Below are 18,211 nucleotides of genomic sequence, written 5' to 3'. Positions count from 1 at the left end.
CCCTCATGTTTTCTGTCCGGTGTCGGTACATTGTCTTACATTGTCTGTTATCCCCTGTGGTACATTGCTTGTTCTACACTGTGAGTACTTTGTCAGAGACCTGTTATATCAGTATTGTGAGTTTGTTTCCGTCATTGTCAAGTCAGAGTTTAGTCTTTATTGGTTATCTAGTCTTAGTCAAAGTTACCTGTCTTCAGTCCTGTTTTGCCCCCTCGTGGGTTTTGTTTTCTGTTTTTGTGTATTAATAAATCTTAAGTGTCTGCACCTCGTCTGCTTCTGGGTTCATCTCCTCCACATCCCATGACAGAATGTACCGACCAAAAGAGAACCCAGCAGATAGTGTGTCCTCCCAGTTCCAGCAACAAATGAGGTTCAATGAACAATGCTGGTTGTCGGCTTCCACCGACAGAAAGAGGGTCAACCTCCCATTCTCGTCTGAGGGTGAGTGGATCCTGAAGAATTATGCCCAACTCTGGGATCGTTTCTCTCAGGAGGAGCCGCCAAGTCCCACCGTGTTGTCGCCACCAGCCAAGCTGCCCGTGATCCTGGAGGGTCGGGTCCTGGCTGTTGTTTCTCAAGGGGACCAGGCTCACTCCACTTCTCCCGAGGTCCCAGCCACTCCCGTTGATCTTCGTGGCAAACGAGGGAGGAGGACTTCGTGGGATTCTCCGTCGGAGTCATCCTCGACCGAGTCAGCGCTGCCTGAGACTGCCCCTCCAACTCAGGTCACAGATCCCGCTGAGCTTCTTCAACCGGTCACAAGTCCGGCTATGACTTCCACACCACGACCTAAGAGAAAGAAGAGGAGAAAGGGAGCCTCTTGTCCTTCGTCTCAGCCTGTCCCAGAGCCCGCTACTTCAAGCGCTGTCCCAAGCGCTGTTCCAGAGCCCGCTCCTGCAAGCGCTGTTCCAGAGCCCGCTCCTGCAAGCGCTGTTCCAGAGCCCGCTCCTGCAAGCGCTGTTCCAGAGCCCGCTCCTGCAAGCGCTGTTCCAGAGCCCGCTCCTGCAAGCGCTGTTCCAGAGCCCGCTCCTGCAAGCGCTGTTCCAGAGCCCGCTCCTGCAAGCGCTGTTCCAGAGCCCGCTCCTGCAAGCGCTGTTCCAGAGCCCGCTCCTGCAAGCGCTGTTCCAGAGCCCGCTCCTGCAAGCGCTGTTCCAGAGCCCGCTACTGCAAGCGCTGTTCCTGAGCCCGCCACGGCAAGCGCTGTTCCTGAGCCCGCCACGGCAAGCGCTGTTCCTGAGCCCGCCACGGCAAGCGCTGTTCCAGAGCCAGCCTCTGCAAGCGCTGTTCCAGAGCCAGCTTCTGCGGGCGCTGTTCCAGAGCCAGCTTCTGCAAGCGCTGTTCCAGAGCCAGCAGTCATGAGGGCTGCAGAGCGAGCAGCGGCCGATTCAGCTGCTAAGGCTGTTTTGCGGTCGGTTTCGGCGAGCCACGAGATGCCAATTGTCATCGCTGCAAGAGCCTTGTCCGAGTATCTGTCCAGTCTAGCCAAGATTCTGGAGAGTCCTGTCCCAGCTATTGTGTCCAGTCCTGTCCCAGCTGTTGTGTCCAGCCCTGTCCCAGCTGATGTGTCCAGCCCTGTCCCAGCTGATGTGTCCAGCCCTGTCCCAGCTGATGTGTCCAGCCCTGTCCCAGCTGATGTGTCCAGCCCTGTCCCAGCTGATGTGTCCAGCCCTGTCCCAGCTGATGTGTCCAGCCCTGTCCCAGCTGATGTGTCCAGCCCTGTCCCAGCTGATGTGTCCAGCCCTGTCCCAGCTGATGTGTCCAGCCCTGTCCCAGCTGATGTGTCCAGCCCTGTCCCAGCTGATGTGTCCAGCCCTGTCCCAGCTGATGTGTCCAGCCCTGTCCCAGCTGATGTGTCCAGCCCTGTCCCAGCTAATGTGTCCAGCCCTGTCCCAGCAGATGGGTCCAGTCCTGTCCCAGCTGACAGGAGGATGTCTGTGTCCAGTCCTGTCCCAGCTAATGTGTCCAGCCCTGTCCCTGCATCACAGTCTACATCTTTCTCCACTCCCTTACCACCTGCCTCACCCATTGTCTTCGCTCCGCTGCCGGCTGTAGCTGTTCCCTCTGTCACCACTTCACCCCGGACTGTTTCCCCCAAGACTGTTCCTCGTGTGTCCCCAGCCAAGTCTGCCCGGTCCCCTCGCCCTCAGCCATCGTCCTGTCCACCCAAGACCACAGTCCCACCCACCCACCCTGGACATTCCCCCATGAACTCTGTGTTGTCTCCGCCTCCTCTTCCTTGTTTTTTATTTTTATTATGTCACCCCAATCCTGTCATTATGTATTCATGTCTGCCTTTATTAGTTTTTGTCATGTATTGTTGGTTTGTGTCTTTGTCTCAGTCGGTCTTGTCCCGTGTTTCATGTTCCCTCTAGGGAGCGTCTGGAAGCCGCTCCTTGGGGGGAGGGTTCTGTCATGATTCTGCCTTCATGTCCTAGATTTTTCTTGTTTTGAGGCAGGATCATGACAGACCCATGTTTTGTGTACAAGCACATGGCCATGTGTTTGGGCCATGTGCTTGTGTTGTCTCGTTCTCTTGCCCCGCCCCCTTGTTATCCTCGTTTTGTCTTGATTGCTTTACCCATTATCACCTGTGTTCCTGATTAGTTTGCTCCCTATTTAATCCCCTCATGTTTTCTGTCCGGTGTCGGTACATTGTCTTACATTGTCTGTTATCCCCTGTGGTACATTGCTTGTTCTACACTGTGAGTACTTTGTCAGAGACCTGTTATATCAGTATTGTGAGTTTGTTTCCGTCATTGTCAAGTCAGAGTTTAGTCTTTATTGGTTATCTAGTCTTAGTCAAAGTTACCTGTCTTCAGTCCTGTTTTGCCCCCTCGTGGGTTTTGTTTTCTGTTTTTGTGTATTAATAAATCTTAAGTGTCTGCACCTCGTCTGCTTCTGGGTTCATCTCCTCCACATCCCATGACAAGTTGTGATGTGGATGTGTCCAGCGATGGGACAAAAGCTGAGTAAAGTTTAGCTTGTGCTTCATCTTACTGTGGCGTCTTGCTGTGGCTACAACAGAAATAAGACACACATAAAACAACACTACAAATGGTACAAATAATCTCAGAAAAAAAATATATACATTTCTGTCAGTGAATCAACTCATATAATCCATCTCGTAACAGAAAGAAAAGACTGTTTAGTATCTGACTAGTTGATTGACTACTGAGGACATTTAAAAAAAAAAAAAAAATGAAACTGAGAAGACTTGAGAAACTTACAGACAGATTCTCATATTCAGAAGAGCCCGACTGGTGAACAGCAGGCCTGGGATGGACAGTCTATGGGGAAAACATATTGATTATTGATTATCTGACTTTTGAATGAACAAACTCTTTTGTACATGTAGTTTTTGATATTTCTCTTACTGTGAGTGTGTCGTAGAGGTCAGATGATCTGGACTTGAGGTCAAGACCTGTATATGTGCCTTCACTGGGATCAGTTCTGGGATCAGTTCTGGGATCAGTTCTGGGATCAGTTCTGGGATCGCTCTACAGGGAAACAGAGAGAAGTGAAATCAGAGAGAAATGATTATCACCATTTTAAATTTTGAAGAAAAAAAAATGAATGTAAAAGATTTTAAATTGCTGCCATGACGATCAAAAGTGTAATCAATCCATAGTCTCTACTCATAAAACCATGTACAAATCCTGAGTGTGTGTATATATATCCACAACATTCCCCATAATCCTTAGTTCAGACTCTCATCCATCACAGGCCCGGTTCTAGAACCAAATCACTGAGGGTGCTTCTGAATATAGTGAGGGTGCTGCTTACATAATCGTAGGAAATAGCTCAGTCATCAGTCTGAAACATAGAATCTCAAAATTGGGGATGTTGTACAACAATACTACTGTAATTGCTGTTATGTTGAACAATATACGATCTGGCAGTAAATTATAGAATAGCATGTAAATAAGCAGCAATCTTCACTTTGCAAAACATTAAAACATGCCACACATAACCTACTTTCACTGTGGTGATACCCTTGTTGTAACCGGCTTCAACTTCAACTGAACACTCTTAGAATGGCCAAAAGTCACTGCCTTACACACGTCTCTCCATGACGGTGAGAGACACATTTTTACATAACAAGGCAGAAAATGTACCAAGAACATCCAACCTAACTTGAACATAAACACACGTAACTTTACTAACACAAACCCCAACCATATTGCTGTAATAACGCATAAATCAACTCCCAACAAACAATTACCCATAATGCACTAGCGCTGACTGCCGGGTCTGTACAATATGACAACCATGACAACACATCAACACCCAATCAGTCATTCATTGTTAGCGTTATGCATAAACATATTGATAAAGCACTGCTGCAGTAACGTTATTACACCAAGGTATTGCTGCTATATTCTTTATGACAACTCCAATAACAACGACAAGCAGTTCAAAACAATTGACAGCAAAAGACCAAGAAGCTGCGCTAGCTTAAAGGGGGGGTGAAATGCTCATTTTCACTCAATCTCCTGTTAATCTTGAGTACCTATAGAGTAGTATTGCATTCTTCATATCTCCAAAAAGTCTTTAGTTTTATTATATTTATAAAAGAAAGATAGGATGTACCGAGTCTTTCCGGAAAAAAACGAGCGGTTGGGGGCGGGCCGTGTGGGCGGAGCTTACCCGCCGAGCTAACAACACACAGAGACATTGGGCTTTGTTTATAAAACAATCATCGTCGAAATGCAGGGAACAACAGTCTTACACAACTCCGTTGATGCTCTGAAAAAACAAACTCCATCCACTGGTCCCTTAACGCTGGGTTCTTTGGGAATCTGTGCAGGGTTGTCTTGCCCTGGCAACCAAAAACACACTTTTTTGGTGACACTGACTTCCAAAAGCCGAGCAGAGCGGTTTGATGAGGTACTGCTTTCACTCTCTTGCTCTGGTCTACGAGTGCGCGCGCGCCCGCGGTTCTTCCGGCAGAAGTGCCCTTAGGACCCGTATAAGGAAATTCCGTTACATCTGACGTCACACATGCCCATACTCGAAAAAAACTTTCCGAAACTTGTGACAAACCGGAAGGACAATTTTTGGCACAGAAATACTCCTTCAAACGTACAATTTAATTTTTGAAACTTTGTCCATGTTTAGCATGGGAATCCAACTCTTTAACAGTGTAAAAAAACTCAGTATGCATGAAATAGCATTACCCCCCCCCCCCCCCACACACACACACGTTTTTATACGGTGAACTTTCGTATTTAAAACTTTGCAGGATGTTTTTGTTCTCTTAGATCTATGTTGCACACTACATGAAATGTAATTTTCTAAATTCCATAAAAGGTGTCATTTAAGAAATTTTACACACAGAGGGCTTTTTCCCCAAATATCAGCAATATTGCAAATGTGTGAAGGAGTGAAACTGATTTTATTCTGTAGTTGAATTAAGTAATTTACATTTTACAGTTCATATTTAAAGACTCAATGACTCAAGACAAATATTAACAAAATTTAGGAAGAGGAAAGTCAAGAACGTAAACTTAAAAAGAGGAGACATAAAATGCGTAGAGTAAGAGTTCATGGGAAAGTTGAAGAATGAGTTCTGTGGAAGAACGTATGGCTGTTAACAGGAGTCAGGACCAATGATTTGAGGACACAGCACCTAAACTGAAGAAACAAAGATTCAAATTTAGTCAAAGTTATTAACTATAAGAGTAGAGAATCAGGTATGATTTAATAGTAAATAAAATAGTAATTAATACTATTTAAATAAAATAGTAATTCTCCAATAAATATAATTTCATGTTACATATGAAATTGTTCAAACTATAAAATATTTTATTATTAAAAATATACATAATTAAAATTATTAATTTAGAATCATGTTAGAACAATAAACAATAGTCATATATGTCATGTGCAAAAAAGTTCTTACCCTCATTCAGAACAGCTGCAGTCTCCTAGATGCAGTGCTGAATCTTCTCAGTAGTTTCTCCTTCCATTCTCCAGTGAATTTACATGTGAGGTCCCTCTCAACTGCAAGTTGAATCAGATTTGCTTTTCTTTTGTGAAGCATACTCCTGCGGTGGTCGCTGAACACATTCTTAAGTGTTGAAAATGAACTCTCACATGTGGCTGTTGATGCTCCAAAGGTTAATCCTAGCTTCAGTGTTTGCAGCACGGTAGGCATAGCTGATAGAGCATCATTGTACCTTTGCAAAATGCTAGCAGTTGTAAAGTTATCATCTGTTTTGGCAATTTCATCTTGCAAAAACCGCTGTGCCACAGAAAACTCTGCTTCCTTAAACTCCATGCCTGTTAAGTTCAACAGTGGTTTCACTTTGTCTCCATCCATAAAAAATTCACTCCTTGGATGTAGAGCACTCAGGGCCTGTATAAACTTGCCATTTCGCTCACAGAATCTGGTGGACATTTCACCAACTACTGCATCCAGGATACTAAAGTACAGTCTTTTACATTCTGTCTTTTCTCCTTCCATTCTGGTTTGACCAAGTGTTGTATCCACCACATAGTCTTTCCACTGTGTGCTCACTTCTCTTCGACGTTTCTGTCCAGGAACTGCAGGGAGTTCTGCGTCCTCTCTCTTTTTGTTAAATTCCTCCCAAAGCATTTCAAACTGATTCTCACATCTCAGTTCCACAACACACTTGAGGGCACTCTGTATCACACTGACACCAGTGAATAGGTTGGTGGTGTGTGCTTGAAGAAGGGTGTTGGGGGGGTCCAGCAAACTCAACACTTTATGTATCATACAGGATATAAAGTGGAAACTAGGCTGTGTGATGGCCTTCAGTAGCCCTGTGGCCTCAAGTTTCACGTCTGTGCTGCTGGTTTGGTTGTCTTCCATTTGCTGTAGCAGGGAAAGAATGCTGTTAAAGGACTTCATGATGACCGTGACTGTTGCCAGGTGTCCAGTCCAGCGTTGTTCTAGCAAACGCTTCAACTTTTGTCCATTGTACACTCTGGCCACTGTAGGTTTTCTGAAATACTTATAAAGAGAGCTGCATACATCAAAAAAATTTGCCAGTGCACTTTCAGAAGACATGGCATGCACGATAACCAGGTGGAGTTGGTGGTTAAAACAATGCACATATGGCACTTCTCTCTGTATTTCCTCTTGCAAGAGTTTCTGTACCCCACCTTGTGTTCCTGACATGACACTTGCCCCATCATAGCACTGGCTTAGAATTTTGTCAGTGCTCAATCCATTATCTTTAAGTTGTGATAAGACCAACTTGGTCAGAGACATGGCATCAAAGTGCTCAGACGTTGCCATCGAAACAAGCCTCTCTTTCACAGAGTTAGTCTTGTCTACATAACGTAGCACAATCGAAATGTTTTCACATCCAGTGGGATCTTTTGTGCCATCCACTTTTAATGTGTACCACTCATCTCCGATTTCTTTCACTATTTCTTCTTTTACAATTTCGCTCATGTTTTCAATAATTTCATTCTGGATATTATTTGAGGTGTATGTGGCATTGGATGGTATTGTGCTGAAAATCTTCGCAAGCTCTTTATCCTTTTTAAGAGTGTAGTCCATCAAAGCTAAAAAAATTCCACAGCCTTCTTCACCCCTTGCATCCACTGCATCTACAGATCCACGAAAAGGCAGCTGGTTCACAGCTATGAATTCAATTATGTCCACTATAGCAGAAAGATAAGCACGGTTCCTTTCAAGCTGATGAGAATTAACAAGAGATGAAATCTCAGTACCTTTCTTCACTCTAGAAAGCCTCTCCTTCCACAGGACCACTGCTGACATGTGTTCTTTACTGGATTCATGTCTTTTTAGTCCCTTGTTTTGAACGAGTGCATGGCGCCAATTGTTGTAACCAGTGATGGTGAAGGCATCATCTGTCCCAGCTGAGCCAAATTTACGGCACGCATAACAAAATGCAGCATCGCGTTCAACTGAATATTCGAGCCAATCTCTCTTGTTGTACCAAGAGCTGGTAAATGAGCGACTATTTCCACCACCACTAAAAGATCTACTGGGGTACACGCATTTCACCTGTAAGGGCTCTTCATCACCTAGGTCACTAGGCGCCATCATAATCGCCCGCGCCCGCGGCACTTGCTGTGATTTATCATGGGTGACATGCGGTGAAAGTGAAGTTGTAGGGCGGGGTTCGCTGCTGTCATCGGCAGTGGCAGGTGGTGACGTTATTTCATCCGTGTCGTTTTGTTGTTGTTGCGATGTAGATGTTTGTGCGTTCTTGAGCCATTTTCTTATGTCCATGATGATGATTAACAATGGACACCTATTCTAAAGCCCCGTCTCAGAAAGTCAGCTAACAAATTTTCTGAGCGGGAAGCACGCACGCAAGCAAAGTGGGCAATTAAAGAGACAGCTTCACCTTTTGCGTATCGCGTAATTTATTTAATATATATATATTTGTTTAATTTTATTAATTTATTTATTTTGTGTAGGCTATCCTATTATAGGCAAGAGGCAGGTGTGAGGCAAGAGTGTGAAATCCGTCTGTGTTTTATTTTCGGCAAAATCTCGTTTATGTGTGCTATTAATAATTTTTCATCTGAGGGTGCTTTCACTTTTATTTGAGGGTGCTTAGCACCCTCAAGCACCCCCGTAGAACCGGGCCTGATCCATCATCACATTCACCTCTGTCTCATTACCTTGTTTACTCACCCTATAATAGCCTGGTTTTCACATTCATTCTCTGCAAAGTCTTGTTTAGTGTTTGTACTGCAATTCTGAGCGTTCTGTCTTTTGATCTCTGCCTGTCCAGTTTCCTTTTTGCCTGTGTCCCCTGTGACCCTGTGTCCCTGTGACCCTGTGACCCTGTGTCCCCTGTGTCCCCTGTGAGCCTGTGACCCTGTTATTGTTTGGACTGATTACTGTCTTTTTTGACCTCTTGCCTGTTTTCTGGATTACGTCTTTGGATTACCCTCTGTTCTAATAAACTGCATTTGGATCCTCAACCTTCGTGTCTCAGAGCAGTACGTGACAATATATGTGTTCTACATGTACAAAGAAGCTGTTATTGATTTATTAGTATCATTCTGTGGTTTTGGCCATCTTACCTCATACTCGTGTATTGCAGATCTACAGTTCATCCTTTTCTTCTGACTGTTAAAAAGAAACGGAAACAAGCCATTTCATTGTTTTGTGTACAATTCAAAAGTACTTTTGCATTAGTCTAAAAGCAAATTATATTACTCTTTGTTGATACATATTTATTTACATTGTATACAGTATGATGGTGATCATGATAGTGAATATTGCACATGCCACTGTGATCACTACCCAGACGAGCCAACCAGCACCACGATGATCTGAAAGAGGGAGAATATCATAATTAAACCTACAAACTAAGAATGACACTATAACTGTCTTGAACCCTTTATAAAATAAAAGCTTCACCTGTGACATTTACAGCGTCTGATCTCTGAGATCCATGTTGATTGTGAGCCTGACAGTAGAAGCGTCCACTCTGTAGTGCACTGAAACTCTGTCCAGATCCAACAGCTGAGGGTTCATTCTCCTTAAACCAACTGAAGTTCAGAGCAGGAGGGTTTGAGTCACTGATGCAGTTCAGAGTCACTGAATCTCCCTCCACTATTACACCAGATCCACTCATCAACACTGAGACGCTCCTGGGAGAGTCTATAACAATTATCAGATTTTTTTTTTTTTATCGTATTACACATTTTTAAAATTGCTAATATGGACTTAATTTATCAAAACAGAAAATTTGCATGTTATGTTTTATAATAAACTCACACATGACGTTTAAAGTCACAGTATCAGAATATTTCACTCCATGTTCATTGATGGACTTGCACTTGTATTCTCCACTGTCATCAGAGCTGATCTTTGAGATGCTGTAGATTCTTCCAGATCCTCCAAACGTTCCTCCTTTAAACCAGCTGATTTCTGCAGGAGGGTTTGAGTCACTGAAGCAGTTCAGAGTCACTGAATCTCCCTCCACTATTACACCAGATGGACTGATGAAGATCACAGGTTTCACTGGAGGATCTACAGGAGAAACATATAGTATCACCCGTCACTCGCCCCACCAAAGCACTTCTATTTCTTTTCTTACATACAGATGGTAGGGGCAGAATTTAGCATAAAGAACATGAATCCATGGATCCTTGAGTCAAAAGGTCATGTCACTTATTAAGAAATATCCAAAACGGAAAAAAAACACACTTTTTTCTGTGTGTGTGATAATCAGTAAATCAGTGCTGGATAGATTACTTACAAACTATAGTCGGTTACTGATTCCAAATTACATGAAAAAGTAGTAAGTAAATCAGTGGCGTAGCCACAAGGATGTGTGATGGCTTAAAATAAAATAATAAAAAAGTCTAATTGATAGATTGACCAATCAAAATACTGCACGGTAAAATGCGGCTGTTTTCAAACTTGATTTGACGTGTTGTGCGTAACCTACGCTGTCATCTTCGCGTGAGAGTTCATGCGGTGAATGGCAGCGTTGTGCAAAGTACAATATTACGCACGAAAAGATGAGCGAGAAGGAAAAAATAAGCCATCTACATCTGAGTTTGCTTCAGCTTACTACAAGACGACAGCGAGTGAAGCGGCTAGGAGACAGAAACGCACATATTTCATCACAGAATAGCGGAGACTTAGACTCAGATCGGCACAATGCGCAATGACTTGTTTGCAATTGATGAACCGCCTTCACAACCAGTGATGACCACATTTCCTGTATAGCCTATCTGTTGTATATGAAGAGTTTGGTTTCAAAACGCGATAAATTCATTATGATTAATTTTGAGTAATAATGTGTTTTCTTTACCAAGAGAGTGGAAAGATTAAAACCACTATTTTTTGTTTCAAACTTTCACATAGCATATTTTAGGTTATAATAACATAAATTCAAATCCATGTTTTTATTTTCAAATATTTATTATAAAAGGATTAGTTTCCCCCCAAAATGCAATAAATTCATGACACCTTTTTTTCCAAAGTGCAATTAATCCATTGAATCAATATAAAAGTTTTTCATATTTTAACTGTTGAAATACACAACAAAGTAAGTTGATCCACATATGACAGCCTCTGAACTTGGTCAATACTAATCTTATATAGCCCTACAGGCACTGGACTAAAAATAGCAACATTAAATCACCATTGCTAAGAAATAGCCTACCTCCTGAACTTTTTTGACGGCGATCAGCTGTAAAATGGCTTGGTCCTGCTCAGTTTTCGTTGACTTTTAGTAAAACAATTGAAAGTTTTTTAAAAGAACCCCTGGGTCAAAGTGTCAGCGTGACAGAAGTTTGATGCTGTCGTGTGAGAACAAGCAACAGTCGAGATTTTTCCTCCTCCCGCGTGCCTCATCTTCTTAATCTCCTCAAGTAGCCTAAATTATTAGATTTCGATGGCTTACTTTTCTTCCCCACCGCAGAAACCACCACAGGGTCACCAATGCCGTCAAAATTATTATTATTATTTTTTGTGGATCACAAAGTAGAAGGAAAACTAGGATGGCGGGTTTATTCAAAGCGCCGCCGTTACGGTTTACAGAGCGTGGAATGGTGCGCTGACGGCGTGGATATCGCATTTTACGTAAAATTAAAAATGGACTTTTCAACACCGACCAGAATACAATAGGCCTACAGATTTTTGCGGGAACTAATATATATATATATTAAAATAAAAATAAAAATAAAATTCTGGCTACGCCCCTGAAGTAAATATAATTGTTAGGTGTGGCTGTAGTGATGTTTGGTTCTTGAACGAATTGTTCTTTTGAGCCGGTAGGAAGTAACCAGTCGAGCCGGTTCATTAATCAAACTGAATCAAACTTTAGTTCATGCTCAATAGGCGCTCTAGCGACAGACATTAGAAGCTACAGTCTTTAGCCTCCTTGTTAGAGCGCCTGACTCTCACGCTGGAGACTAGGGTTCGAGGCCCGCACAGAGCAGGGCGAGTAGGACCCGGGTGGAGGGGTCACACACAGTCCAAAGACATGCAGGTTAGGTGCACTGGACAGTCAAAAATTGCCTGTGTGATTGTGTGTGTGAGAGAGCCCTGTGATAGACTGGTCATCTGTCCAGTGAGCTTTACCCCTGCCACTGGCCTAAGAAACTGGGATAGGCTCCAGCCCATATATATATATATATATATATATATATATATATAAAATAGTCAGGGAGAAACTCAGGAGAACACATCTACATTAAAACATAGACAATACCAGAAAAAGAACTGAATGAACTGAAGGATTAAATATACACAAGGGAGGATAATCAACAGAACACAGAACAGGTGTTTAACTAATAAACAACTATGGAAACTAACAATTTCAGGCAACTCATATAAACAGGATCAGAACCAAAAAAAAAAAAAAACTAAATTAAACATAACCCTAACAGTAATCTATTACATTACACACATTGCCCTGTTTATCACATTAATTTGAATAAGATATGCTTGGTATAAATACATATAATCAGTTACTACCCAGCTCTGACTGTATTATGCAACAGTTTTTTGTTTGTTTTTTTCAAACATTTGTTGTAGGGGTGTGCATTGGCACTGCCCTCACAATTCGATTCGATTACGATTCACCAGGTAACGATTCGATTCAGTTCGATTATACGATGCATCAAAATTCTACTGCACACAACAAGGCAAATTTTTCATCAGTCATGAGGCAATACAAGCAGTCAGATATTGAACAACAGATTTTATTGGCTGCTATGTGTGTATTATCACTTTTCTGTATCTTTGACATAACTGTCATTAAATAAAATAAAATTGAATGGTACAGTTGACTTTTTGTGTTGTTGTTGTTGAAGCCAACTCAAAATGCCAACGATCAACATGGTTCGTGAAGTTAGTTGTATTGCCAATGTGCTTGATTTTAATGTGGCAGGTTTTACACACCGCGTAAGTCTTGTCTAGTTTCCCATTAAGTTTGTAGAATCCGAAATGTGCCCAGATGTCCGCTTTCCAAGCTTTGGGTGCGTTTTTAATTACCCGTCTATCGGTTGTTGTTGTTGTTGTTATGCCCCTGGAAGTAATTGAAACTTCACAACTTTATTGTCCAACTCAAGGCCAGAAAATAAACAGTGACATAATCAATTATGGCAATTTGCCGCATCGATGCTAAATCGTGCATGCCCCGCATTGCGATGCATCGCCGAATCGATTATTGTTGACACCACTAATTTGTTGCATAAGACACAACAAAAAGTATTGTATTTTTTGTTTTCTTTAAAGCTACACTGTGTATTTTTTTTAAAGTTGATTCTTAGCAAAAACACAAATTATATGTACTCATTCATGTGTAATTACTTCCACCAACTAATCAAGTATTCTCGTAAGCGTAGAATCTGCCATTCAGAATACATATGAGCGAGTCGAATGACGGCAGCCGTGTTGCGCCTCCATCTTGAAAATACATTAGCCAAAGAGGGACATACCTGGAAATTCAAGCTTTGCCTTTCGCACTTTTACACTCGGTGGCACCGTGACGAATGCGAGGGGGAGATTACTTGCGACTGTCGGCAGATTTGAAAGCCTGTTGAAGATGGAGGATCACACCTATTTTCGAGAGTCGCAAAGGAAGTGAAAGAGAGAATCAAAACGACAACGCTACAGGCAAATCAGCAAGACCAAATTCAATATTGGAGTGGCTTTTCCAAGATGGAAAGAGCTCATGAGGAGCAAGGATTTTAAAAAGTTGCCTGCTTTCTTCTCGACAGGTAATTCAGCCTATTTGTGTAAATGCAAAGTTTTATAGTTGATTGGTTAACTATAGCATGGTTGTGGATAACGCTAGAACGACGTCTAGGATACTTTTCCTCACGTCAATGATGAAAAGGATTGTTTACCTTGTAAATAATACGGCCACCGCAGGAGTTAAAACGCCCTCGGAATGGGAGGGGCTGGAAAGTAATATTCAGTTAATAGTCATAAACAATTTCACCGCTAGATGGGAGAAAATCTTACACAGTGTAGCTTTAAAAAAGAGAAAAAAATGTTGAAGTACTTATAATAGAAGTGAATGGGGCTAATTTTGGAGGATCTTATTATTTCATAAAAGCATTTACAATCAGTATGTTGTTCAAATATGTGCATTATTTGAGCTTTAAAGGTGTTTTAAACCATTATTTGAACAGCTGTTTTAGTGTGTTGTGTTTATGGTGTGGCGTTGCAATGACAAGGGAGTAAAATTTAATATAACTGAATATAACTTAAAATGTTAAAATCACAAATATTGTTCATGTTTTGTGACTGTACTATTGAAACAATGAGCATTTAAATGTTTTAAATATTAGCCCCAATTACTATAATTTTTAAAGAAAAGGAGGGACGAGTGAACTCTACTGGCTTTGGAAAGAAAACTTTAAAGAACATACTCACACATGACATTGAGCTGAACAGCAGGAGAGATGTGAGTGTGTCCGTCTACAGCACAGCTATATCTGCCTGAATCCTCTCTTCTGACTGGATTGAGGGAGAGTTTGTTACTAAATTTTCTGTTAGTTAATATCTTCTGTGAGTTTCTGTACCAGATGAATGTTGCTCTGTCAGTCAGAGCGCAGCTGCTTTTACATCTCAGAGTGACTGAATCTCCCTCTGTCACTCTCTCAGGAGACTCCACCTGAAGATCTGAACACAACACACACATTATATCTAGTGCTGCTGTCATACACTGATTATTATTCAACATAATGCACAGAAGAAGAGATAAACCTCATCAAAGTCACCTGTGACAGTAAGAGTCACTCCTGGATCACCAGTATATTTTCCACCAGGTTTATCAGTGATGAATCTGAAATAGTACATGTGTGAATCCTTCAGTGTCACATGACTCAGTCTGATGTTGCAGTTCTGCTGTTTATCTCCCAGATACTGAAGCCTCTGACTGTATTCAGGGTCCTCAGACAGATCTGGAAACTCTCCATTTTCTTTCACCAGTGTTTTGGTCCAGAACGCTTTCATGATCTGAAGTCCAGTAGGGTATTTATAAGTGCATCTCATTATCACTGTTGAGTCCTTTAGTGCACAGATGTGTGAAGGACTGTAACTCACAACCCAATCATCACTAGAAACCCCTGAAACACAGAATTCACAAGGCAACAATAGAAGGAAACAAATACCCATCTATGAGTTAAACAGGACCATACACTATCATTAAACATTGTTTTTCTTTACAAAACTAGTGTTAATAAATGAAGAATTACACTTATGGTGTGATCTGTGTAAAACCCACAGCCATCAGACAGAAGGTGATGAAATGCAGGAAGCAGAACATTGAACACTAACCATGAAAACCGTTATGCTCTAAATGTTATCAGCTTCATCAGTTAGCATTATATCAGCATAACCTGAATAATACCATTTTCTTTAGAAGCAACAAATAAATCACAGAAATTTCCCTCCATTATAGTAGATATTTTACCAGTGCTATTTTTCCTGGGGCACCAGCAGTGCTAACTGATCCATGCTAACTAGCCAAAACCTTTTACTCTGAGTTAGTAATGAACTCGTGTGTCATTTACAGGAGAGACTCACCTGGAATCAGGAGCAGAAACACCAGAGCAAGAGTTATCAGTGACATCACAGGAAACTAAATAATGTACACAACAGTTCAATATGTCATCTTTCATTTCATAAAAACTATAATAACAGCCGTTTATTGCATTATAAACACTGCAAAAATGATACAAATACTTTACAATCTTCACTGTTAGTAGATTTCCACGGATGAAACTCATTTAAAGATAACGTTAGGAACACACGAGTCATCTAACAGAGGTTATTATGAAAGAAAATGTTTCTCACTCCAATTTTCTTGTGTGGAGATTAATTAGTTAGACAATATTAATTGTTAAGTGTATCTCTTACCGTTTTGTAGTTTCAGCCGCTGATAACAGACTCCAGGAGAGTGAAGTGCAAATGCAAGCTGAAAACTTTCTTCTGCTATTTTACATTTTTTTTCCTTCCTCTTTTTAAAGTCTGATCGACCTTCCCCACGCCGAGACAGGAACAACCCGAATGAAACCACTTGCAAATAGAAAAAGATAAAACACTCTCTCTAAAGGATTGGTTAAAGAATATCTAAAAGCATGACTACAGAGTTTACATTACAAATATCGGTAACACTTTAGAATACTGTTCCTTCATTAATGAATAACTACACAGGAACAAACGAGTAACGTATTATTAACATTCTAGTAACTACTATTAACTAACAAGAAACTCTGATTAACAAATTAGTAAGTAATAGCACTCAGATGAATGTAGTAGTTCATTATTAGCTAATCAATAACTACTATTTATTATTATTATAAATATTTATTTTAAATTATTTTCCAAATAATTAGTAGTTCCTTTAGAATGATGTAGTAATACTTGATTCATTACTAATGGGCTACCATTACCTTATATTAAACATTGTGCATTTTAAATATTTATTAACCTGTATATAGTAGTTCTTATAGTCTTCAGTGAGGTATGAAAAATAGTAGTTATTGATTAGCTAATAGTGAACTACCACATCCGACTGAGGGCTATTACTTACTAATTCGTTAATCAGAGTTTCTTGTTAGTTAATAGTAGTTACTAGAGTGTTAATAGTGCATTACTCATTTGTTCCTGTGTAGTTATTCATTAATGAAGGAACAGTATTCTTAAGTGTTACCCAAATATCAAATGAAACTTTCAGTGTGAAGGGAAACCTCCTGTTAACATGATTAGATGGTGTTTTTCAGCTTCCTGAAAAGTGATCTTCTTTCTTTAAGACAAGTAGTTCTTCATTTTTAAAGACAGTGTTTACAAAATAAGATCAAACTGTGTGTGTGTACATGCATGTTCAGTATTTACACCTATTTGAGGGAGGAACATGCCATTGCCTTATAATAGAATCAGGAAACAATATGATGGATGAATGAATGGATGGATGGGTGGATAATTTTGTGGGTGAAAGAAAGAAAGAAAGAAAGAAAGAAAGAAAGAAAGAAAGAAAGAAAGAAAGAAAGAAAGAAAGAAAGAAAGAAAGAATAAATATGTGGATGGATGGATGGATGGAGCATTAACATGTAATTTCATTCCCTTATATAAAAGAATCAGGCAACAATAATGATGGATGTATGGTGTAACATTGAGAATGGCCAGACTTTACCTCCACTGTCCTGAAGAGGGAGCAGTTTTTCAGATCATACTTCTGACACTGTGTTTATCCATGTGCATTAGGGAAGTGTAACTCTATAAACACACACACACACACAATATTTATCTAGTATGTAGTGTGAGAACAGGTAGTGGGAGTCGATGTTCAAGTGGACAGTCATGAGAACCGTCTCCTCCATCAGTTTCTCAGGTATGATATCTGTCATAACACTAAATCAGTAAGAATTGCACTTTTTACTCTTCAGTGTCATTGATAAACACCACAATTCAGCCTAATAACTCTGAATCTGCCTCTGTCAGCAGTGCTTGTTCTGTCAGCGCTGTGGCTGATGAATAACTCACTGGCTCTTACCGTCACTGGATCTGTGGGAAGCAACATCTCAGTCTCCTGCAGATACCCTGAAACATACGAGAATAACAGCAAGTTCTTCTGTCAGATGAGCGGCTGGTTTTCTCCGAGAGATCCTCAGTGTGTTCACACGACCCATCGAGACACGAGGTCTGAACGAGGGAGACTGGCTCTTCTGGACGACACCAGCGCTCATGTTCTCACGGCTCTCGTCTCTAGACTGGCTCCAGAAGACTCGGGGAAGTACTGGTGTGGTGTAGATATCGATCTCCTGCCTGACTTTACCTCTGAGATCTGGATAACAGTCAGCAAAGGTGAGATTCACAACAGCTGAAGACTATCCGTCTTAATGAATATCCTTAATATATACGAGCAGTTGATGTGATGAGGAGAGTTTTCTGTTAGAACGGTGTCGTGTTAGCGGCCCCTAAGTTAATAACTAATGATCTTTGCAACGGAAGTGAATCAATCAAAACTAACTTTAGCTGGACAATAACTTTATTCTAGAGCTGCTGTAAAGACAAACAATCTCTGTTACTGTAATTTCCTATTATCACTGTAAAGCTGCTTTGAAACAATCACTATTGTTAAAAGTGCTATATAAATGAAGGTGACTTGACTTGACTTAAACATCATTGTAGCTGTTGTAGAACAACAACTGTTGTAGAAAAAATACATTCAAGCTCCATGTACAACTATTTTAAAAAGCTCTTTTTCACTGTGCCTGTGGT

At 41.0% G+C, this 18,211-nt stretch overlaps 3 protein-coding genes across 3 annotated transcripts in view; all 3 read right to left on the bottom strand.

The window, feature by feature from the left end:
• The window catches only part of LOC311077688 (B-cell receptor CD22-like), a 271,893-nt gene that overhangs the window by 29,224 nt on the left and 224,458 nt on the right, over positions 1-18,211 (bottom strand). Inside the window, exon 10 of the mRNA XM_084106273.1 lies at positions 3,375-3,494. Within this exon, the coding sequence (XP_083962399.1) occupies positions 3,375-3,494 (120 nt within the window). The remainder of the gene's footprint in view (positions 1-3,374; positions 3,495-18,211) is intronic.
• On the bottom strand, positions 5,377-8,145 carry LOC311077685 (zinc finger MYM-type protein 1-like). The gene is made up of 2 exons (XM_084106269.1): positions 5,903-8,145; positions 5,377-5,634 (listed from the first exon to the last, which is right to left on the bottom strand). Exon 1 carries the CDS (start codon positions 8,042-8,044, stop codon positions 5,909-5,911), a length of 2,136 nt encoding a protein of 711 aa, XP_083962395.1. The 5' UTR covers positions 8,045-8,145; the 3' UTR covers positions 5,377-5,634; positions 5,903-5,908.
• LOC311077745 (uncharacterized protein) lies at positions 13,417-15,974 on the bottom strand. The gene is made up of 6 exons (XM_084106369.1): positions 15,848-15,974; positions 15,515-15,569; positions 14,707-15,054; positions 14,360-14,608; positions 13,828-13,881; positions 13,417-13,537 (listed from the first exon to the last, which is right to left on the bottom strand). Exons 2-5 carry the CDS (start codon positions 15,558-15,560, stop codon positions 13,856-13,858), a joined length of 669 nt encoding a protein of 222 aa, XP_083962495.1. The 5' UTR covers positions 15,561-15,569; positions 15,848-15,974; the 3' UTR covers positions 13,417-13,537; positions 13,828-13,855.

The sequence above is a fragment of the Abramis brama genome, assembly GCF_963993115.1.
Source record: "Abramis brama genome assembly, chromosome: 2".
In the NCBI taxonomy this organism is placed as follows: Eukaryota; Metazoa; Chordata; class Actinopteri; order Cypriniformes; family Leuciscidae; genus Abramis; species Abramis brama.
The sequence above is the reverse complement of the archived record's forward strand: the minus strand, read 5'-3'. Positions and strand labels throughout refer to the sequence as shown.